The 24,453-nt window shown below is 37.9% G+C and overlaps 1 protein-coding gene across 1 annotated transcript in view; it reads left to right on the forward strand.

The window, feature by feature from the left end:
- LOC122751601 (atrial natriuretic peptide receptor 2-like) overlaps positions 1-24,453 on the forward strand; it is a 137,270-nt gene that overhangs the window by 107,556 nt on the left and 5,261 nt on the right. The window contains 2 exon segments of the mRNA XM_043998712.1: positions 8,134-8,286; positions 16,722-16,820. Coding sequence (XP_043854647.1) covers positions 8,134-8,286; positions 16,722-16,820 — 252 coding nt within the window.

Below are 24,453 nucleotides of genomic sequence, written 5' to 3' on the forward strand. Positions count from 1 at the left end.
GTATTTGTAAGTCAGTGGAGCCGGGTCATTTACTACTGGTGTGATCTTAGGCCAGACACTAACTTTCCTGTGCTTCAGTTTCCTTATTTGTAAAAGGAGAGGGCTAGACTAGATGAACTCTAAGGTCCCATCCAGTTTGTTGGTTTTTTGTTTTTGTTTGTTTGTTTGTTTTGTCGGGGCAATGAGGGTTAAGTGACTTGCCCAGGGTCACACAGCTAGTTAGTGTCATGTGTCTGTAGCTGCATTTGAACTCAGGTCCTCCTGAATCCAGGGCCAGTGATTTATCCACTGCACCACCTAGCTGACCCTCATCTAGTTCTAAAGATGTGATTCTATGATACTAACACTAAAGAGAGCAATCAGAGCAATCCATCAATTAAAATGAAGCCAACTAATTCCATTGCTATAAAGGAGAGCAGAATTCCATGTAAGATGAGTGTCTAAGGGCATGGATACTTGCTTTCTTTTATCAGGGTATATCAAGATTTTAAAAAATGTGTTATCTAAATAACATCATGGTCATCTAGTCCAACCTCTTCAATTTATAGATGAAGAAACTGCAGATCAGAGATGTCAAGTTACATGCCCAAGATCACACAGGTAGAAAGTGACAGAATCAAGATTTGAACTTATATTCAGTGAGGACAAGTTCAGCCATTACTCCAAGTTCATTGCTTATTCCACTGCATCACACTGATTCTAGGATGATGCCACACATCCATCCCCATCCTCCTCTGCAATGTTCATCTCTGTTTCAGAACTTAAGATTCTTTTCTTTTGTTTTGTTTTTTGGTTGGGCAATAAGGGTTAAGTGACTTGCCCAAGGTCACACAGCCAGTAAGTGTCAAGTGTCTGAGGCCTGCTTTGAATTCAGGTTCTCCTGGCTCCAGGACCAGTGCTGTATCTACTGAGCTACCTAGCTGCCCCAAGAACTTAAGATTCTTAACATAGAATATGAAAAGTGCCAAAAACATTCCAAGGAAACAGCAGAGATGACAGCAGGGTTTGGAAACATAAAGGATTGCTAAACTCAAATTCTCTTCAGGATAGTAATTTGATATTCTCTATTGTCAACTGCATATTTGAGCCTAACCAGAAGCTAGAAAACCTGTTTTGGGGGGCACAGATACTAAAGCTTCGGCAACAGTGATACTGAGGTCTAGCCTAGGAGATAGAAGTGTGACTTGGAGTGATAGGGTTTCTGGGAATAGGAAAGTGTGGTTTGGCTGTGTTTCATTGCTAGGGCTACCTGTACAGGACTGACTGTTACTTCCTTCTCTGCCCTGCTCCCTTCTCTTGACTCTGGGATCTTGTTCCTTTGGGTCTGATAACTACTGTACTATTCTAACTTAGCTATATGCTTTGATAAGGTATCGAAAAGAGATGAATCACCCTATGTATGTACATTATACACACTTTGGAATGACCATATGGTAGTCTCCCCTCCAAGGCAAACTGCAACAGCTGCTGAGACAAGGAAAAGCCTTTGCTCACTTTAATATGAACATAGATTCCACCCTCCCACAGTGCAAAGCTCTCTGCAGCACAATGACTTGACAGGAAAAGTTTGGCTGATTATGTTGGATTCTGCTCCTAGAATGCTATGGATTGAAAGCTATTGTATCTGGGTCACTGATGGCTGGAGAGAGAGAGAGAGAGAGAGAGAGAGAGAGAGAGAGAGAGAGAGAAGATATCTTCCCTTATCTTCGTGGGGAGATCTAAAGATGGCAATCACATACAGTTAAAGGACCCAGTATTTCAGAAAGTTATAATTAAATGGGGTGGTTTAAGATAACATCATAGACTTTGAAGAAGACAAATAAAATCAGTGAAGATTCAGGGAAGATTTTTTCTTTTTTTGTATGCATACCAATATGTCAAAACTTTCTCCCAAATTTCAGCTTAATTTTCAGTAAGATAAATAGGGTAGGAAAAGATATAAGGGGAAAGAGGAAAGGAACTCACTTTTAGTGTGAATTCCTGAGCCTGAATTTGAGACTTAAAGCCATATGAATCCAAGAACCAAAGAACTGCTAGTTATCTGTTTCCAGCATCTAACTTCATTGCCACTCTGGGTTTGGGTTTATATTATTTGTGGCAATGTTACCTTTTTTTAAAAAAGGCAGTGATTTTATTAAAAAAAATTTTTTTTTTGGGGGGGGGAGAGGCCATGAGGGTTAAGTGACTTGCCCAAGGTCACACAGCTAGTAAGTATCATGTGTCTGAGGCCAGATTTGAACTCAGGTTCTCCTGAATTCAGGGCCGGTGCTTTATCCACTGTGCCATCTAGCTGCCCCTAGCAATGTTATCTTTAATAATTTTTATAAATACTTTTCATTTAAGCATCTAATGTAATCTATGCAGTTATGGAAAATGTGAAACAAGATTGGATTACACTGTTCTGGAATTCTTAAAAAAGTTAACAAGGCAAATATTTGCCTGACCAGATCATAGGTTCATAGATTTAGAACTGAAAGGATACTTGGAGAACAGGAGGTCATCTAATCAAATGCCCTCTTTTTACACAGGAGGAAAAAGGTCCAGAGGAGAAGTGATTTGCCCAAGGTTACTAGGTAAAAAACAACAAAGCTTAGATTTGAACCCAAGTCCTTTGATTCCAATCCAGTACTTTTTCCACTGTATCATGAAATCACTCCCCGCAGTTGCATAGGTCAAATTCATTAGCTCTAATGGCTAGGGATTTTATGTATGTACATATACATATACATATATGCACATACACATACATATATTTTATGTACACACACATACATATATACATACATTTCTAGGCATTAGAGCTAGTAGAGCTACATATACACATATGCATATGATTGATATTTATATATATTGATATATAATTGATATTTATACATATATATATATATTTTTTGCTGAGTTAGAATTTTGTTTTAACAAATTGTGTTTCACATAAGTGGGCCACCAGCTGGGTCCTGGAAATCTTTCTTTGTTATCCTCAAATTACTTTAGGAGATATTGATGACTTCATTGCTTTTATGTGTATGTGTTTGTGTGTGGGTGTGTAATAATACCACCTATGATTTTTCCCATTCTTTTGGAACTTTACCCTCTTTGAAGTATCTGAAAAATAATTCATTGAATGTGTTTTAAAAAATTGTGTAACATTCAGCATAGATTTCCTCTGTATGTTTTTGGTCAGCTATAGCTATTCTTTTTGTCTTCATTTTCTTAAGAAACACTTCTATATCCTCATCATGTCTTAAGGTGTTAGAGTCCAAATGTGGTTCTTCTAATCTTATCCATGAAGAAAACTGATTGCTAAAGAAATAATGCTGCCCTCTTTGGTATATTACCATATTACCAATTATGACTTGTATACATGAAGTGTATTTCATTAAGAACATATAAGACCTGAAAAAGAAGTGGATCAATCATACATTGAGGGTTATGGATTATAGATGAAAAGTCCAAGTTGTATTAGTATTCACAATACGTTCAATTCACAATATGTTCTTATAGAGGAAGTGCAAGGCATTGGGCAGAGAATAATTCAAAGATATTTGGAACATGGATAAGAATTGCATGTTATGAGAAGGCCTGGATGGATTTGGGTCAATACCAGTGGAAGAAATAGACATGTCAGTGGGATCATGGATCTATCAATCCTATGTAACTCTCTGACAGAAAATTTTCAGTGTGGAAGATGAAATTCTGTGAGATAGAACAAAAACTCTTGCTTTTCTGTGCTCTTTCTAGAGAAAGGTGCAAAGGTGTGTGTGTGTGTGTGTGTGTGTGTGTGTGTGTGTGTGTGTGTGTGTGTGTGTTAGTTGTTGTACAAGAGTTCTTCCATATCTGGAGTATTGAAATAAGAGATGATACAGGAGTTAGAGAAGCTGAAGTTTTAGAGGAGCTTTTGCTTTCAATTTTGCAAGCTGGGGTGAGTGGAGATGATGGGGAGTCAGGACAGCATGTGATCAGGATGGAGAGGAAGTTACACTGGAAGCCTCCTCCAATGGAATGGCCATGGTCAGATGTGATATGCCTGCAGTGGAGGCAGGAGGCAGGTCTAAGGATGTAAACTTCACTCCCCTTCCCCTTTCAAGAGAACTCATGTGGTCCCTAATATACCATTTCCTGTTTCTCTATACTTTCTCCCATGGGGAGAGTGTAGGCAAAACATCCAAAGATTTCCTATGCTTTAAAACTATGTTTATCATTTCTGGTGAATAAATTTTTAATTCTATGGTTAGATAAAAGATACAAATGTTTCTGGCATTTACCAGAAAGACAGAGGCAGAATGACTGACAAAGTATGAGAGAAATAAATGGACAGACATTTGGAACATATATCTAAATCGAAGCTTCTTAAACTATGGGTCCCAACCCATGTAACTGGATATGGGGGTCATGAAAAAATTGGCAACAGTAAAAGGTTATATATACCTATTTGATACACCTGGATTTGCACAAAAATTTCTTGGGCAGAGTGGAAAAAGTTTAAGAAGTCCTGGTTTGTCATCAGATTTCTATCCTGTCTGGGAACTCCTGAGCTAAATGAAAAGAATCTTATGAACCATTATATTTTATAAACTTTCCAAAGTACAAAAAACTGAATCTGAGGTTTCTCTTTGACAAAAGTCCAAGTCATAAATAAGTAAGTTACAGTAATAGAAAGGAGGTTGTTTGAGTAAAGAACAGAAGACATTTCCCTCAGAGGCAGGAACTTCAGGTAAATTCACTCATGAGTGAGGAGTGGAGGTTTTGATTAAGGCAAAGTCATGCCCCTGGGACTAGCTGAAGAGAAGAGTTGGGAAAGGGTGGCTGTGTTCACATGAAGGTAAGGGGTCAACTGAGAGAAGTGGCCTGTTTTTCTATCAAATTAATTTAACCAATCATTGAACAATGCATGTACAAAGTTTCCTTTCATGGTTCTGGTCAGCCAATTGGGTTAGCTGAGTGCTTGGGCACTTTGGGGATAATGAAGTCCTGGGCCAATTATTCAGTTGACCTTTTACATTTCACCTAGACTCTGTTCTTCCCTTTGCTCTCCTCCAAGCCCCCTTTCCACCCCTGCCCATGGTAGATATCCTCTGGCCAGCAGGGTTTGGCCTCTTCCCCTTGGTAATTATCTTGTCTAATAGTATTGACCTGGTTGCTGAGAAATTCTCTCTTTCCTACCATTCAACTCTAATTGAGGACTCAGGACTGTCAAACTTACAAAGTGTTCCCCAGGCCTGAACATGTCCATTTTGGGAATGATATTTATTCACCTAAGCTTAGGAGAGAACAAAGAAGCAGTCCCCAAACCCAGGATCAGAGTCACTGAGGCAGGATTCAGCTGCCACATGCTCAGCATTTTGTCATTTTTAATGGGGTGAAGGAAAGGATGGCTTCTTCAGATGTTCCTTATGGGAAAATTGGTTGCTATATGAGGAGTATGGGGAAGAAGATGTTTGGAGGGTAGAATCATTCATTTTTTTAAAAAAAAATACAACATAGTGTTTATTGAAAAAAGGTAAAGAGCCAACCCATTTTCAGCTTGGTGGGGATGGGAAGGTTCTGTAGAAGAGGTGATACTTAAAATAAAGGAAGGGCCATATAAACCAAATTTTTCCTTTTTTAGCATTTATTTTTTATTTTAAAAAAATAATAGGGGCAGTTAGGTGGCACAGTGGATAAAGCACGGGCCTTGGATTCAGGAGGACTTGAGTTCAAATTCAGACTCAGACACTTGACACTTAACTAGCTGTGTGACCCTGGGCAAGTCACTTAACCCTCATTGCCCTGCCAAAAATAAATAAAATAAACATTTTAATTTAAAGTATTGAGTTCCAATCTATCTCTCCCTCCTCTTCCCCCTCCCTGAAGCAGTAAGCAATCAGATATAGGTTATACATGTGCAATTATGTAAAACATTACCATATTAGTCATTTTGTATAAGAAAACTTGAATATAAGAAAAAAATGAAAGTGAAAAATAGTATGCTTCAGTCTATGTTCCATCAATATCAGCTCTTTCTTTGGAGGTGGATAGTATGCTTCATTAGTCCTTTGGAATTGTCTTAGATCATTGTATTGTTGAGAATAGTTAAGTCATTCACGGTTCTTCATCTAATAATATTGTTGTCTCTGTGCACAACGTTCTCCTGGTTCTGCTCACTTTACTATACATCAGATCATACAAGTCTTTCCAGGTTTTTCTGAAATCATCCTGCTTGTTATTTCTTATAGCATAATAACATTCCATTACAATTGTTACAAGCTCTGTTCAGCTTGTTCAGCCATTCCCCAGTTGATGGGCATCCCTTTGATTTCCAATTCTTAGCCACCACAAAAAGAGCTGCTATAAATACTTTTGTACAAATAGTTCTTGTTCTCTTTTTTTGGGATGTCTTTGGGATATAAACCTAGCAGTGGTATTGTTGAATGAAAAGGTATGCATAGTTTGATTGCCCTTTGGGTGTATTTCCAAATTGTTCTCCAGAATTGTTGGATCTATTCACAACTCCAACAGTGGAGAATCATTCATTTTTGGGTTTTTTGTTTGTTTGTTTGTTTGTTTTAGTAAGGCAATTGGGGTTAAGTGACTTGCCCAGGGTCACACAGCTAGTAAGTATTAAATGTCTGAGGCCGGATTTGAACTCAGGTACTCCTGAATCCAGGGCCGGTGCTCTATCCACTGCGCCATCTAGCTGCCCCAATCATTCATTTTTAAAGGTCTTTTAAAAATCATTTTGTTTTTAATTTATGGCATAAAACAAGCATTTCTATAACATAGTATAATAAAAAGATAATTGCACATGAAATTGCAAATCTACTATGCACAACTTGCTATTCCTCTCAAATATACAACAAAGTTATGTAAATTTCTTTTATTTCTCCCCTCCTCCCCCATCCTAGAGATGGCTAGCATTAGACATAAATAGGTATATATATGTAAAATTATTCTATGCATCTATTTATTGGTTCTTTCTCTGGATATAGATAGTGTCCTTTTTTTATAGTTCATGTGTCCTTTATAGTTAATTTGGATGTTTATAATAATCAAAATAGCTCATTCATTCAAAGTTGTTCTTAAAACAATATTACTATTATTGTACACCATGTTCTTTTGGTTCTGCTCATTTCAGTCTTCATTATTTCATGCAAGACTTTCCATGTTTTGCCTAAGATTATTGAGCTCATCATTTCTTATAAGAGAGCCAATGAGTCATCAGTTCTTCCAGCTCAGTGGCCAATAAGGGATAACTTGTCCTCTTAAAGCTTGGGAGCATTGAGTCACACATGGCTTTGTCATCCCCAAAGCCCCCAAATGATTTATGTGTTAGCCAGAATCAGGAAGGGCAGCCTTGTGTGTAACTTGTTCAACCCCTGGTGACATTCACCACTTCCCCTTTCCCCAATTCACTTCTACAAAAGTCACTGTCATCATATCAGGACCTTGCTATATTTTCCCCACCTTTAAAAGCTGCACTGATTCTTTGAGGGCAATTGGATTGTTTATTCATTCAGTAACTAACTACTTGGATAAACTAAGCGGCCTCAAAGAATCGGCCAACAAGCATTTTAGTCAACAAGTGCTTACATAAATGTTTATGACATCAGAATGTATGTAATTATTTTCTGAGCCCCACTACTATTGGCAGAAGACCCTATATCTCAAATGTGTGTATCAGAGAGAAGAGAAATGAAATAACACTTGACTTGCCCCAACCATACACGTGATAAAAGAGTTCATAGCTTGTCAGGAAACCAGAATCTGAGCCCATAGAATGAAGTTTATATTCCACTAACTTGTGCCTGAATGTGATAGTGTTTATTCAACAAAGAGAGAATAGTGTTCTTCAGGCATAAGAAGCTGGCACTGGCTCTTTCTAAGTGGCCATCTGTTCTCTCATTGGAAATGATTAGGAGTGTCCTAAAGCAGAGTAGGGATTACATAGTGTCCGTCCTCTCCACCCCCCACATCAAGGATTTTAGCTCTCTTAGTTACATACCTAGGATGAATTTTCTGGGATCTTTGCCCTAAGTGGATCTTCGGAGCCATAGCTGAAGTATAAAAGGAAGATATAGAAACAAGAGGACAAGTAGCATTATCTGGTGTGCATACTTTGAAAATGCTTTCCCAAATGTTCCATCTGTGTGTTTTCAGACATGGTCGTATCAGGAGTGCCCAAAATGAATGGCATTCTCCATGCTGGGCAAATAGCTAGCATGGCACTGGATCTGGTGGCTATCTGCAAGACATTTAAGATTCCTCACAAGCTCAATGTCCCGCTGATGATAAGAGCTGGGATCCATTCAGGTAAGAAATTCTAATGATGGGGGAGGCAATGTGGCTTTGTTTACATATGCAAGTAAAGTAGAATTAAGCATTCATCCAGTATATTTTACTGAGATATATAAGCTGAATAAATTTGGCTCACAATCATTCTTTCCTCTTCAATAACTGATAGTTTCCCTAAATCACTTGAATAACCACCTCAACCCTCTACTTTGTCCATATAAACACAGAAAATGTTTGTTACTATTCATATCCATTCTCTATTCCTCTTTTTCTTACTTCAAAATATTTAAATATTTTTATACCATATACCACCATGGGGCTTAAAATGCTAATTTGATAAACCTGCAAAAATGTGTCTCATTAACCCATGTCCCTCAAAAATGGAAGCATATTTTACTTTTTTTGTTTTTACCAAATATCTTTAATGCCATAAGGAAGCATTTCACATCATATTACAGGAATATGATTTTTTTCTGGCCTACCTGGAGAAACCTAGTAGCTGTTATACTAAGATGAGAAAATATAATCCTCCTGCCTTCTTATAAAAATATGTTTCTATAGAAAAACAAATAGGTACCTGAAATTTTCATATAAGGATTAATTATATGTTTACTGGTCAACCATGCTACAATTAAATCTGAATTCCAGTCTTCAATTATTGCAAAAGCTGACACAGTTTTAATTGGATGATGAGTTTATAAACAGGATATCAAACTAGATAAGACAGGGAATCTGTTATCAAATTTTGGGTGACTGAAATTCATTTAGTAAACATTTGTTAAGCATTGGCTGTGTACAAGGCATCTTGCTAGGTGCTGGCTAGCCATCTAGCAATGAGTAAGTATCTATTAAGTACCACTTATTTGCCCTTGTTACTGCCAGACACTACAAAACAAAATGAAAAGAGTCCCGACCTCAAGGAGTGTAAATTCTACTTGGTTTACAAAGATATGCATATCTATATCTTCGTATTATATATATATATATATATATATATATATATATATATATATATATATATACATACATGTACATGCATATATATGTAGAGCAAATATAGGTAGATAGTTTATCTATTGTTCAGGGCTAAAATTCTAGCTAGTCTGTCTAAAATATCTAATGAGTGGTCGCCAATAAATTATAAGCTTTAGCAAGAGTTAGATTTTTAAGCATTTATTAAGGAGAATAAGAATTTGATAAAGAGAGAGAGAAAGGCCTAGATTCCTATTTATTAAAGGGAGAGCACATTTCTAGCTCCCCTCTCCACCAGAGTCCAAAGGACAGAGCCCGAGACTGAGCGCCAGTCTCTTCCTTCCTCCTCCCACTAGTCTGCGTCACTTCCTCCCGCCAAAGAAAAGACTCCTGGTCTTGCCCTCAAAGACCTTCGCTTCATGGGCAGAACTCTTCTACAGTAAGTATCCAGCAGGTGGCGTCATTCCAATCGTTATACTATCCATCTATCTATCCATCCATCCAACATACATCACAAATTTTGTTCAATGGCAGGGTGAAAGACATTTATACAAATAACTATGATATAAGGAAGAGTGTGAAAATTGTAAAAGAGAAATTCAGGTAAAGTGCCATGGGAAATTTGAGGAGGGAGAAATTACTTTAATAAATAGTTCATGATTTGGTTTAATTGAGCCTTTAGAAGAAAATTTAGTCAATTATACTGCCCTAGTTTTTGAATTCTACCAAAAACACTAGAAATCTCAGAAGAAACTATTTCACATTATTTATTTACCTACAGTTATCCCTTCAACATTATGATTTTTATATATTGCAGATCAAAATAACAAATTAAATGGGAATTTTGAGGGAGTTTTGTGGAAGCTGCAGATAAGCAAAGACTAGTAGATGATTCAGAAAAGGTTTAGAAACTCAGAAATGTGTAAAATATATGTATAGTATTGCATAATATCAACATATTTTATCTTTTAATACTATACTTCTCTGGTACAAAGGGAAGGCCAAAAATTTTATATGGATTTTCCAGATTGGGGGAACACAGCATCCCTAGCCCCCATAACATGGAAGGGATAACTGTATTTATATTTTTAAATGTAGCAGGATTAGAGATGAGATTCCATGTTGTGTGATGGTTGTGCTATATACTGGTTGACAACCAAAGCAACTTTACCCTAACCTCTCTCTACCTTTTCCTGGTTCATATCTTTCATAATTATCAAGCCATATTCTAAAGTAATCAAAGCATATGTAATGATATTTCATCAGAAATTAATAGAAATATACAATACAAGTGTATCATTTATTAAATAAATATCCCTGAACCCCTTCTTTGGCTTATAAACATATAAAGAAACTAATTTTACTGTAAACTTCTGCCCCTCTCAATTTCAAAGCTCCTTGGCTTCATAAGCTTAAAAGAATCAATGTTATGAATTATAATTTTAATATAATAAAATATTAAAGTAAAACTGTGGCAAGTAATAAAATAAATAAATATTTATACTGTATAATGGGTAATGTTCACAGCCAGAAACATCTCCGTGTTTTTCAAAATCAAGGGGAAGAGATGTAGGTAGAGTCAAGGGTATGTTGGAGGAAGCCAGCTCATACTGGTTCTTGGGAGTCAATTGAGGAAATTGGGAAAGGCTACAAACCAGGAATTGATTTATTGTTTTGTTGAATGCCTAGCCTTAAGAAAGTGGTGGAGAAACTATTAATAACACAGATTAAACTTAAAGAGGTGTCATCTATACATTTTTTGGAGAACAATTTATTAAACATTTGTCAGCACCCACTGTGTAGAATGCAACATTCTTACCCATCCTGCAATGACTCTTCAGCTATGGAAATGCAATTCTTTCAGACTGGTTGGTCTCTCAGGAATTCTTTTCATAATATCTCGTCACAAAATAACACTTAAACGCAGTCCTCACAAAATGTTTCTTCAGCTGCTTTCTCCTTGACAGTTAATTCACACAGTCTCTCAGGAAAGAAATTCTCTTAGTTTTTTCTTATAGTGATTCATACTCCCTTCTCCTTCCCTCCTCCCCATAATAGTTAATTCCCTCAAGATTGACAGAATACTTCTTTGCTTAACATTCTATAATCTTTTAAAGATACAGTATTACTACAGTAATAATATCCATGGGGCATTATTTTTGCTTAAATATTTATCTTTTTTTTATAAACACACTCAGTATGGACTAAATTTGACAATATATTTTATGCCCTAGTAGTTTCTTGCCTTTTTGATACGAGGTTTTGTAATTTTATTTTCTGGTTTTTATTATTATTTTTTTACTATCATTGGTTCTTCAGGTACCCACAAATCTTCTTCCTTTTCATGATCTTCTCATTAACATTATTGTAGTAATTGTGTACTTCTCTTTTCATTAGTTTCTACAATTATTCCTTTGTTTTTCTTAATTTCTAATATTCATTATTTCTTGTTGCACAATAATATTCTGTTACATTCACATGTCAGATTTTTCTCCCCACCCCAGACAATTTCCAATTAATGGGCACATTATATATATATGTATATATATATATATATAAATTTTTTTTTTGCCATTTTGAAGAGCTAAGAATATGTTAGTTTATACTGAATCTGTCTTTGACTTTCATGGAGCATATGCCCAGTAATGGAATTGATGGTCTAAAGGATATGAACGGTTTAGTCATTTTTCTTGTGTAATTCCAAATTCATGTCCAGAATGCAACAAACCAAAGCATAACTAAGGCTGTGTTGCTATGCCTTTTTCCCTATATCTCTTCCAACGCTGGCCATTTTCATTTTTGGGTCATATTTGCTAATTTGCAGGGCGTGAGGTAAGATCTTAAAATTATTTCAATGTGTATCTTTCCTATTATGGTCATTTGGGGCATGTTTTCAAATGGTCATTTATAGATTGCAATTCTCCTGAAAACTTGATTTGTGTCTTTTGAAAGTTTATCTGTTGGAATATTAGACTTTTATCGATGATATTTGATGCAGTTATTTTGAACAATTTTGCAGTTTCTCTCCCTATTCAATATTCATTGATTTTATTAATATATAAGCAATGTTAACAGGGTCTGGGGTCTAACTACAATCACTGACAGTTCATCCAACTTTAACCTACCACTGTACTCATTACTGTGTATCTAATTTGTTAATCCTGAGCTCCTTAGAGATCTATGGGTATATAGAATAATTTTTATTAATAAATTTGCAATCATCTCATTAACTAATTTAGCTTTAGCTCTTCTCCAAATTATTAAATATCATTCAGTGAGCTAGAGAAACTTACTTTACCATTAGTAATTATTCTCATTTACTTATATTTAAATAAATGATAAAATTACTAAATAGATATGATTTCTAAATAAATGGAATTGATAAACAGAAATCATAAAAATGATTCTACAATTGTGTATAATACTTTTCTGATAATTGTTTTCTCTCTCTTGAGAATTCGCCTTAAAAACTGTTTCTTTTGATAATTTGTTTTCTGTTCTTATTGTTGTTTATTCTAATCTGATTTCATTCTCCTTCCCCAAACTCCTCTCCCTCCAATCCTTAGTTCATTAAGTTTGCTTATATTGCTATTCTCCCTTTCTCTTTCATTTGTTTTACTTTTCTCTTTCCCAGTTTAGATAAGAGTGCAGCTTCTAATCTCCCTTTATTTCCCTACTATCCTTCTTCTTAAATTCACCTCACATTAATTTGTGACATTCCCTCCATGAGATACTGTTTTAATTCCATCTGTTTTATGACTTCTTTTCCTTCAAGGATACTATAGAACTCAATTTTAGGCATTTTACTTTTCACACAGCAGGTTGCAATGGGAACCAAGTACAAGGGGAGCTTGTTTTGTTCTTTGTTTTTTTCCTCCTTGTTTGTTTGATATCATGCCATCGTCCCTTTAAGCATATGATTCTCTGTTTATCTCTCTCATACATACTGCCCCACCCCCGGGTCCCACCAGCATTCTAACATATCCTCCCAACAGTGGATACCAAGATGTATAACCTTGGCTTGAAGAAACTGATCTTCCGAAGTGTTTATATGTCTCCAATGAAATTCACTGTATATTTGTGATCTCACCTCTGTAGGATCACTTCAGGATATACTAAAACATTTTCTTTCTGCTGATGGGATCTATTTCCCACCCTCCCCTCTATGATTTTCCCTTTCTTTTCCCAAATGTTCTTTTCCCATTTTCCCTCAACCCCAAAGGCAGGCAAAAAATTGAAAGGCTCTCATCTACTTCTCCTTTCCAGGTTTTTAAAAAAAGCAGTCTTTTCCTGGTTCCTTTATCCCAATGGAGAGAAATGCCTGGGCATTACATCTCCACTATTTATACTGCTTTATTCTCTTTGATTACTTTGTGGAATACTTTTCTCACTTCTGAATTTTTTTAAGGGAAGACTCAAATTATTCTCATTTGCTGAACATATGGTATTTCCATAAATATTTTGCCTCAGGTAGGCAAGAGGTGGTGACAGGTATAGGGATGTATGTGATTTTAGGAAGACCTGATTTTGAATCTTGCATCAGACATTTAAGCTCTCTGAGCCTCAGTTTCCTTGAATGCAAAATGGGGGACTTACCTTGGCTATCATTAGGGAGGGACAGCAATGGCATACAGAGCCCTAATGATTGTTAAAGGACTTTACTAGGCCTTTGAATCTCCTTGGAGAGCAACCCAGAGTTGATGTTGTTTGTCCTTTGCTTTTGAAAAGGACCATGATGTCAGGTAATATCATGACTTGTAGTGAATTGAATTTAAGTGAGGAAGGGCTGTGAAAGGTAACCAGCCTCACTTTCTCCCCCAGAGCCATCTGGGTCCAGAGGCAAGATATATATCAGGACCACTGGAGATGGCTCTGGATGTTTAAGGCAATTGGGGTTAAGTTACTTGCCCAGGGTCACACAGCTAGTAAGTGTCTTTGGTGAGATATGAACTCAGGTCCTCCCAACTTCAGGGTCAGTACTCTATCCACTGCACCACCTGGTTGCCCCACCCAAGAGTAACATACAATGTGATCAGGGCCTTGGATCCATCTCACTTCCCTAAAGCTCCTTTAAACTTAAGGAATTTAGCAAAGCTATCTGGGATAACAAGATTCCAGCCCTTTCATCCCACTTAAAGAGAAGGGGAATGCTGGCGGAGAAAAGGCCCACCATTTTCATTGTCACCACCAACTACTAACCAACTACCTCTGATGAGAAGATAAGCCTAACCTCGGAAACAGCAGCGCTCTTCCCTTCCACACCCCATCAGGCCACCAGCTCTTTTTCCAGTCTGGCCACCACAGCCATCATCCAGATGGGAAACTCTTAGAGAGAAGGAGTGTACTTTCTCCACACCCTGAACTGCCAACAATGAGTAGGTGCTACAGCATCTATTGCCTCAGAAGCCAGAGTCGCTGAAGAACCAGAAAAGAAAGTTCCTAAAACCAGAGAGCTCTTGGCACCATCAAATGCTTCAACATCAGAAACTTATATCGTCTTATTAACAGAAGATAGGTTAACATCTGCCTTGCAACTGCACCCTAAGGATCCCCACGTCTTTCCATTTTACTCACAGTGTAAACCTCTTGTATGTGTTGTTTCTCTTATTAGAACGTGAACATGAGAGCAGGGAGCTAGGGGTGTGCTGGTAAATGTTTGACATCAGGCTCCATCGGAAGAAAAATGTACACATAACGCACTTTTTAGTTTAATCTACATTATTAACATTTTCCCCATAACTTTCTTAGGTATAGACAATCAACAAAGTAGTAAATCAAGCCCTGATTTATAGTGTTTTTCACATTTTTTGGGGGGAGGGTGAGGCAATTGGGGTTAAGTGACTTGCCCAGGGTCACACAGTTAGTAAGTGTTAAGTATCTGAGGCCGGATTTGAACTCAGGTCCTCCTGAATCCAGGGCCGGTGCTCTATCCACTGCACCACCTAGCTGCCCCATGTTTGTCAATTTTTGAGGGATAAAAGCTCACCCTGAAAATTGAACAATTCAGGGTTGGAGCTGGCTCCCCTGCCCCCTGGCAGAGACGATCTTACTTTTCTATTTGTATCTTCAGCACTCATCAAAGTGCTTTGTATAGAATTAGTCCTTAACTGCACTTATCAGGGAGCTTTGCACATAATTGGCACTTAATAAATAAATGCTTTTTCATTCATTCATTTCATTTACCCCAGTGCTAAAAACATTGGCTCCGACATTCGATGTGTTTTCAGAAGGCTTACAACTAGTTAGCACAGATCACAACTGGTTGATAGCTACAAATCTCTATATACCTATGTGTCTATATATGTAGGACCTTTTACTCTTTCCTTAAACTCTTTGGGTTAAAGCTCTACTGGTGATATTGCTAGATCAAAGGAGAAATCATAAGATTTTGCAACTCATTGGGCATATGGGATGCATCAGAGTAAAGTGATCCTGAAAGCTAAATGCCACTTAATGTTGTCTGCTTATTTGGATAAGGCGGCAGGTATTAAATTCTACCTCATTCCTCAGTCTCTTTCCCTGGCTTTTTTCTCTCTCTCTTTTTTTGGTCAGGTAATGAGGGTTAAGTGGCTTGCCCAGGGTTACACAGTTAGTAAGTGTCAAGTGTCTGAGGCCAGATTTGAACTCAGGTCCTCCTGAATCCAGGGCCAGTGCTTTATCCATTGTGCCACCTAACTGCCCTCTCTTTCCCTGGCTTTTGATCCAGTCTTGTGGTGGTCCATTCCAGGCTTCAGCTTGGCCTTTTTCTTTAACCAGTCCATAGTTGGTTGGTTTCAGCCCCTTACCTCATTCCTGAAAGGCCCCATTGGAATGTTTGCTATCCCACATCCTGTGTAATCACTGACACCTCAGTACTGTGTTGGCCCTGTCTCTTGCTGTGGCTCCCAGTGCTCTGAAGAGTGAACAGCCAGACTCTACCTCCCTGCATAGGATATTTTTGCACAGCTATGATCTGAGGACTTTGAGGTCACTGGTCCAACTTTTAATGATTTGCTTTCTCCCTCTCATTCCCCTTTTCTCCCTTCTCACAGATATTTTTCCTAGCCCCATGATTAAATTGGTAAGGTGGAATCAAAATTACCTTGGCAGAATCTCTTAATAAAACTTCTGATCTTAATGTGCAACACCTGTAAGAATTTTCATTTTAATGTCCAACCCTGCTCATTTTGGTATATAATTGCATTTATTAGGCAATAGAGAATAATGATGAATCGAGCTTCAATGATAGTATCCAAGGCTATTAAATTTCTTTCCCTTGACTTTGTTCAAACTTGGCTCTTATTCTTGCATTTTTCAAATATATGGATTTTGGGGGCAGCTAGATGGCACAGTGGTTAAAGCACTGGCCCTGGATTCAGGAGTACTTGAGTTCAAATCCGGCCTCAGACACTTGACACTTACTAGCTGTGTGACCCTGGGCAAGTCACTTAACTCCCATTACCTTCAAAAAAAACCCCTAAATATATGGATTTTCTCACAAGGGCCAGTGGTTGCTGGAGTTGTTAGAACCCAAATGCCCCGATACTGTTTATTTGGAGACACTGTGAATACAGCTTCTCAAATGGAGTCAACAAGTGAAGGTATGAGTGACTATCATTTACAGGGTTTATATGTTGAGTTCTAGGGGCATATAGATATTCAAGGAGGGTTATCACCTCCTGTGTGAGGGCTTGCCAAGCCCTTTTCAGAGCTGTTCATTCACCTTGGGTGTCCATCTGGTACTCAACCTGCGGTTCTGAAGAAGCTGTAGCAGGTACAACAGCCACATGCTGGTAAAGCATCTGGGCAAATGAGCTAAACCAGATTGAGGGTAACTGACAGGCCACAAACCCTTTGGTAAGTTAGTGGCATGTCTGTCTCAAGCCTGTGAAGACTTCCCTGGTGGAATGGGCTGATGAGAACAATTGGTTCCAACAGCCATGATTGATTAGAGCTTGGTTAGGCATCAAAGACACCCAAGTCATCCATTACATCCTGGGCCATCCATCACCAGTCATCTTGACTTTTGTCTTGACACTGGAAATTGATGGCTCTGGAGGAAAGAGTGCGGCTGGCAACTTTGTGCCACTCTGCCTCCCTTAAATCCAACTTACACACAAGACAAGACATTACCTGTGATGATATTGGTCCTCTTCAAAAATGAAGGACAAACAACAATGTTGAGTTCTCCAGGAGTGCAATGTGATATAGGAAAATGTACTCTAACTGCTAGTACTTCTCTTTTCAGAAAATACTCTCTCTTTTATGGGATTCTTTAGAACTTTACATTTTGTATCCTATAGACCTGGGCCACCAGGTGAATTCAATTCAAGGGAATGGCATAATTCTTCACTAAGAAAAGCTCATAGAAAGAAATGTTTCCTATCAACTAGGCTAATAAAATTCTCTGGAATTCTATGAAATGTACACCACTGATTTAAAGTGTTGATTTTGAGCTGTAACTCTTTTATACAATTTGAAAGCTCTAAAAATGGCAGCCACTGTTCCCTATTATATTTCTTTTCATTATTTATTTATTTATTTATTTTCTGGGCAATGGGGGTTAAGTGACTTGCCCAGGGTCACACAGCTAGTAAGTCAAGTGTCTGAGGCCAGATTTGAACTCAGGTACTCCTGAATCCAAGGCCGGTGCTTTATCCACTGCGCCACCTAGCCACCCCACCCCCCACATTATATTTATTATATGTTAATGGTAAACATGCCATTATCTACTTCTTGAGAAGCCACCTAAGTATTAGAATCTTAGAGCTGGTTGGAACCTTAGAGGTCATTTGATCCATCCCCCTCATTTTACAGAAGATATTCTAAGACTTTGAGTGATTTTCTCAAGGGCAATCAATCAAAATTATGTGTCAGGCTCTTTGCTAGTCCTGAGGATACAAATAGGTGTGGGGACCAATTTTTAATTGGGGAGTGTTAGCTAAGCGGCTCGCCGCAATATTGGGGCAAGGAAGGAGACTGGCAGCCTCCCTCAAAACAGAACAGGATTTATTTTAACAAGAACGAACTTAAAAACAAAAACAAAACAAACATGATCAGTAGGATCAAGGGAAATGAAATAAAATGGGGAAAGGGAAATTATACAACCTGAAAAATACCACCGCCCAGGAAGGAGCTGAGAATACACAGCACTCCTTTCACCTTCCAGCTTCCAGCTAGAATGCCGAATTCTCCTCCCCCAATCCCAGAAAAAAGCCCCACACAGCCCCCAGCCAATTGGATGGCCGCTCTGACAGTCACATAACTGCCCTCACTGGGCTTCCAATCATTATAATTTTGCCAGGCCCATGTAGGCGTCGGGTGAGTGGTGATGACATGAGGTGCCAGCGCCATGGCAATGGCTACAACCAGTGGATGGAGCACCATGCGGTTTGCAGAGACCCAGGCAAGTGTGCCCCAAGGCATAAAAATCTCAAATAACAATTAATTCTTTACATAGGATAACTGAAACAATCTCTACTCTCAAGTTGCTTTCATTCTACTGGGGGAGACAGTGTGTAATGTAGGTATTCTCTGGAACCACTTCCCAATACCCTCTTCATGATGGCAGGATGGGTTTCCAAAGTGAGGGTCCTATTATGATCTCTGAATGTCTAGGGTTAACCCTGAGGGATTGGGGATTGTTTTTCCAGTGCTATAGAGCTCACAAATCCCCCACTGGTATTCTTTACCCAATGTCTATTTATTGAGATCAAATAGTCAACCAAATTTAATTAGCTTTTACTTACTAAGATGGTAGAGTAAGAATAATTGGTACAAAGCATCCCTCATATTCCTCCCCACCCCAAATGTCTGTGACACACTCTTTCTCAAGAACACACAGAGTCTAGAGGAAAGTGGGCTCAAGCTTAGAACATATGTGACAAAGGGTGACTCACAACTCCTAGAAGTCCTTTTGCTGGAGCCTTCAAGACAGTCCTCTTAGATATGCTGTAATTTTTCTTCTGGGCTCCTTGTAGAGTCCTTGAAGTTGCATTTTTCCTATGTATCTAGTTTGTCCTTGGATCCAGGTAGCTAGGATTCCAAATCATCTGACTTTTCTAGGTTTTCTTCTGGTCAAGGAAGGAGGAGGGAAAGTAGATAGGGGCTCTATTCATTCCCCCTACCAATCAATTTGCTCTCGGGGATTTGGCTGGGCTGTTCCCTTCTGTCTCCTCACTTAAATCTTCTGGATTCCTAACTGGTCTGCTCATTTATACAAAAACTACAGGACATGGATGTGTTTCTTAGGCCAATATCAACAAACCTCCTCCACTTCATTTCATCCCATGGCTTTCTAATGTCTAGTCTAATGTCCTTAATTAATTAATTGATTTACTCAATTAGGCTTTCTTACTTGATTGAGATAGTTACTTTTAAGTGGTGTGGGGTGATTCAATGCTAATGTCAAGGTCTTGTTCACATCTTGGTCATATCTCTGATTGATCCAGTTAAAACATCTGGGAGACCTCACCTTTACGTACATATAAAGGACTATACGGAATATAAATGCATATATTAAATGGTAATATTAGTGTTTACATGTTATGTAGTAATTTACAATATAGTGTTTACATATCATGTAGTAATATAATAGAACACTATAAAATACTAATTATATAATTTATAATTATATAGTACTATACTGAATATATATGAACATTGAATTCTATACAGAATACACATACTGTGATATTTAAAATTTAATGTGTGGTCACTTATTTCTGTCCCAGGTTTAGGGAAAATTAGATGGGGTTTTTAATACATTTGCTACTTATAAATTAGAAGCTTTAGCACCAGTTTGGGGGCATTAAGCATTTCTTAAAGCATATCAAGTATTAGTAAAAAGAGAACACCTGGGTAAGAAAGTTAAGAAAAGGCCTATCTAGCCTAGAGCTCCAGCCTGGCCTGCTTCTTCCTTAAGTCCTTCTCCACGAGCCTGTTCCTACACCAAACTGAGAGTGAGAATGGTAGCTTTTTCTGAGTCTGGAGGAGAGGTGGTCCTTACACACTGCTTCAAGCTAATTGGCTAGCATCACCCAAATCCATTGGTTCACTGGACTTGAGGGTGTTCCTGTGTTGAGGTCAGAGTCCACAGCCTCTGAGAACATACCCTCTTGAGGGCCAGGCAGGTGTGGTTTTAATTGAATTAACTTTAAGTGAGTTAATCAGCAGAGTCAGTCAATCCAATCAATCCAACCAATCCCCTAGAGCTGGGGCCTTTGGGTGTTCCAAAACCCATTATTTTCTCACAATATATATATTCTGTATAGTACTATAGTACTATATATTTACATAAATATATTTTATGGTCACATTAATATAAAACATATCATATATTCATATTTCATATAAAATAATCCATAGATTTATATTTAACATAAACTATTTCTTTGTTAAACATGTATTTAATATAAAATCTAGTCATATGTTTATATTTAATATGAATGTTCATGAATTTTATATTTTATATAAATTTATATGTTCATTACAAAAATAATTTTGTGTATTATTTAGTAATATAAATCATAAAGTAAACATGTAAATATTTATATAAACATTTATATATTTATATTTAAAAATAAAATATATTTTCACATACATATACATACAAAACTTTTGTTCACATATTTGTTATAAAACTTATATTCACATATATAGATAAACGAGTTTTGTATTCAGTCAATGAAAATATACAGAGATTGGAGATGGACTTTGAAGAGTAGCAAGAAGGGCAGTTTGGCCAGCCCAAAGACTATATAGAGGGGAGGAATTTATTCAGGAACTCTGTCCCCAGTGGGGATAGTTGCTTCCCATTTCAGGAAAGTAGCACTTACTCCTTACCTGGTTGCTATTTTTTCTTGGCCACTTCCACAAAACTGAGTGTTTCAGGCACAAAGTACTTCAAGTACACACTATTATAATCTAAAACTAAAATGTAAGTTGTACTTAAAGTGCTGCTATCTCATATTGTGGGAAATAAATCCCCCCATTTTTCCTCCTTAGGGAAAAAACCCAGCATAGGGTCTACTGATTTATTCAAAGACACATTATCCAGTTTTTGCCTGTAGAAATGAGAGAGAGTCTTTTTGTTTTCATTTCTCTGTCTTCTTTGTCTAACTTTGGACCACTTTCCTAGTCTTAAATGTTTCTCATAAAATTTTATAACTAGAATATCTTAAAATTTTTTGCTTTGAGAATAGGTGGACATGATCAATAATTGGATCTGAAACTCAGATAACTTATCTCCATTGCTTGTAGCAGAATTAATAGAGGATTAGTAGGATTTAGTTGAGAGGAATGGCTAAACTCAGATGGCAATATTATTTGATAATTTCATTTATCCATTTTTTCTTTGTCCCCAGTATCCATAGGTAGTCAAGAGTAGACTATTCAGGTAAACGTATCTGGTACAAAAAGGGCAGATTTTCTTGAATGGCCGAGAAAATGAGACACAGACCACTGTTTTCTCTAGTAACTTGGAAGGTTCAAGTGACTTGGAAGGTGTCATTTAGCAATGGAATTAAAGAGAACAAAGATGTAAAAATTAGTTTGACTGGACTTAGTATGTGTCCATCTGGCTGGATCTCTGTACACACAATTGTGAGAGTGTGAAGAAATTGTTATACAAGGTATTTGAAGAGGCCAAGGTACCAAGGTACCAAGGTACTGCAGCTAGGTGACACAATGGATAGATCACTGGGTCTGGGATCAGGAAGACTCATTTTGCTGAGTTCAAATCTGATCTCAGATACTTACTACCTGTGTGACCGTGGGCAAATCACTTAACCCTGTTTGCCTCAGTTCCTCATCTATAAAATGAGCTAGAGAAAGAAATGTCAAACCACTCCCATATCTTTGTCAAGAAAACCCTCAAAGGGGTTACAAAGAATTGGACATGACTGAAATGAATGAACAACCACCACCACTTTAGGTACCAAAGACATGGAAATCTCAGCCCTTAATACTGAAAAAAAAAGTAAACAAGAGAACATCAATATGCCAACTCCCATCTCTACAAAATCTTTATGATGGGGCAGATAGATGGCGCAGTGGATAGAGCGCCAGCCCTGGAGTCAGGGGTACCTGAGTTCAAATCCGGCCTCAGACACTTGATACTTACTAGCTGTGTGATGTGTGACCCTGGGAAAGTCACTTGACCCTAATTGCCTCACTAAAAAAAAAGGTTAAAAAAATCTTTATTACAACCAACTGTACATGAATCAAGGGCATCCTCAGTGAGGATAATATTAGGGTACAAGCAGGTTTTCATGAGCAATCTTCAACAATGGACTGTATCTTTGCCATGTTACAATTGATTGAAGGATATAAAAGATAAAAGATCCCACTGTGCTTATTGTTTGTTGATCATGAAAAAGCATTTGATTCAGTACAGTGAAATGCTGTCTTGTAGACGTTTTTCCAGAAAGGTGTCTCCCATCCATACGTCAAAATAATTCCTGGATAGCTATAACAGAAAAACTGTCTCTGATCCTAAGTATCAGGGGAGGCATAAAGCAGGGAGATATCTTTCCACCAATTGTGATCGCTACTTTGATAAAGGAGCTCCAGGGCAGAGGCCAAGAGGGATTCCTTGTGGATGGTGAGGCCTTCCAGATGCACCAATTTGGGGATGACATTGTGCCTCTGAAATGGCCACTTTGAAGAGATTTGTAGGGGCAGCTAGGTGGTGCAGTGGATAGAGCACTGGCCCTGGATTCAGGAGTACCTGAGTTCAAATCCGGCCTCAGACACTTAACACTTACTAGCTGTGTGACCCTGGGCAAGTCACTTAACCCCAATTGCCCTGCAAAAACAAACAAACAAAAAAACAAAAAAGAGAGAGATCTGTAATCACTCAAAGGGGTTTGGCCTGAATATCCACACAAAAAAAGATGAAGTGAGGAATACAGATTGCACAGATTGCAACATGGGTTTGGATGGACAACATATAGAATCTGTCCAATATTATCTATGCCTGAGAGAGACAGTTCAGATGGATAACAGATAACAACCAGAGTTGAACACAAGAAGGAGAATGAATTGAACTGCCTTTGGGAAATTGGAAAGCTCCTTTAATTACCTCAAGTCTCTCATGAAAGCAAAGGACTGTATTAATACCAGTATGTATGAGTTTTGCTTTATGGTAGCAAGATGTAGAATACAGTGGATTCCAAAGAATTAAAAAATAAATGTCACATGAAGGGCAATGGAGAAACATATGGTAGTTGTGAATAGGTTATAATATATAACCAATGAAGAGTCCTGAAAACAGGAATAGAAGATATTAATAGGAAATTATATGATAGAAACTGAAGATAGATTGGTCATATGGTGAGGGTGAGGAGTAGGGTGAACAACCAGAGTTCCATTGGTGACCTTGGAATATAAAGAGAAATTGAGGGAGAATTCTAACATGTTGAGTAGATCATTTCCCTGTTCTCCTTCCCTCCCCTATTGTCACTTTGGTTTGTTGTTGTTGTTGTTTTTTGGTGAGGCAATTGGGGTTAAGTGACTTGTCCAGGGTCACACAGCTATTAAGTGTCAAGTGTCTGAGGCTAGATTTGAACTCAGGTCTCCTCCTGAATCCAGGGACGGTGCTCTATCCAGTGCGACACCTAGCTGCCCCTTTCTCCTATTGTCATAATGACCTAATGGGAAAATATGGACAAGAGTCATCCAGAACCAACAGTAATGGGTTGTAATCTGTATCTTGGGAGGGAATTTCCAAATGGATAAAAATGCAGATCTGTTTCAGCATTTGAGTATGCATGACTTTCATGTCAATAGCCCCTACCAGGTGACTAATGAAAAGAAAAGATAATGTCAGATGTAAGATATAGTGGGAAATATTTCAGGTACTTGGGAATCTCAAGACCTTGTGCCTGTTTTAAAATTCGATTCAGTCTAATAAACATTTAGAAGTAGCTAGGTGGCTCAGTGGGGCAGCTAGGTGGTGCAGTGGATAAAGTGCTGGCCCTGGAGTCTGAAGGACCTGATTTTAAATCTGGCCTCAGACCTTACTAGCTGTGTGACCCTGGGCAAGTCACTTAACCCTGCTTGGCTCAGTTTACTCATCTGTAAAATGAACTGGAGAAGGAAATGACAAACCATTTCAGTATCTTTGCCAAGAAAATCCCAAATGAGGTCACAAAGAGGTGGACACAACTTAAAATGATTAAACACAAGGTGGCTCAATGGATAGACTGCTGGACCCGGACTTAGGAAGACCTG

This window comes from Dromiciops gliroides, chromosome 1 (assembly GCF_019393635.1).
Source record: "Dromiciops gliroides isolate mDroGli1 chromosome 1, mDroGli1.pri, whole genome shotgun sequence".
Lineage (NCBI taxonomy): Eukaryota > Metazoa > Chordata > Mammalia > Microbiotheria > Microbiotheriidae > Dromiciops > Dromiciops gliroides.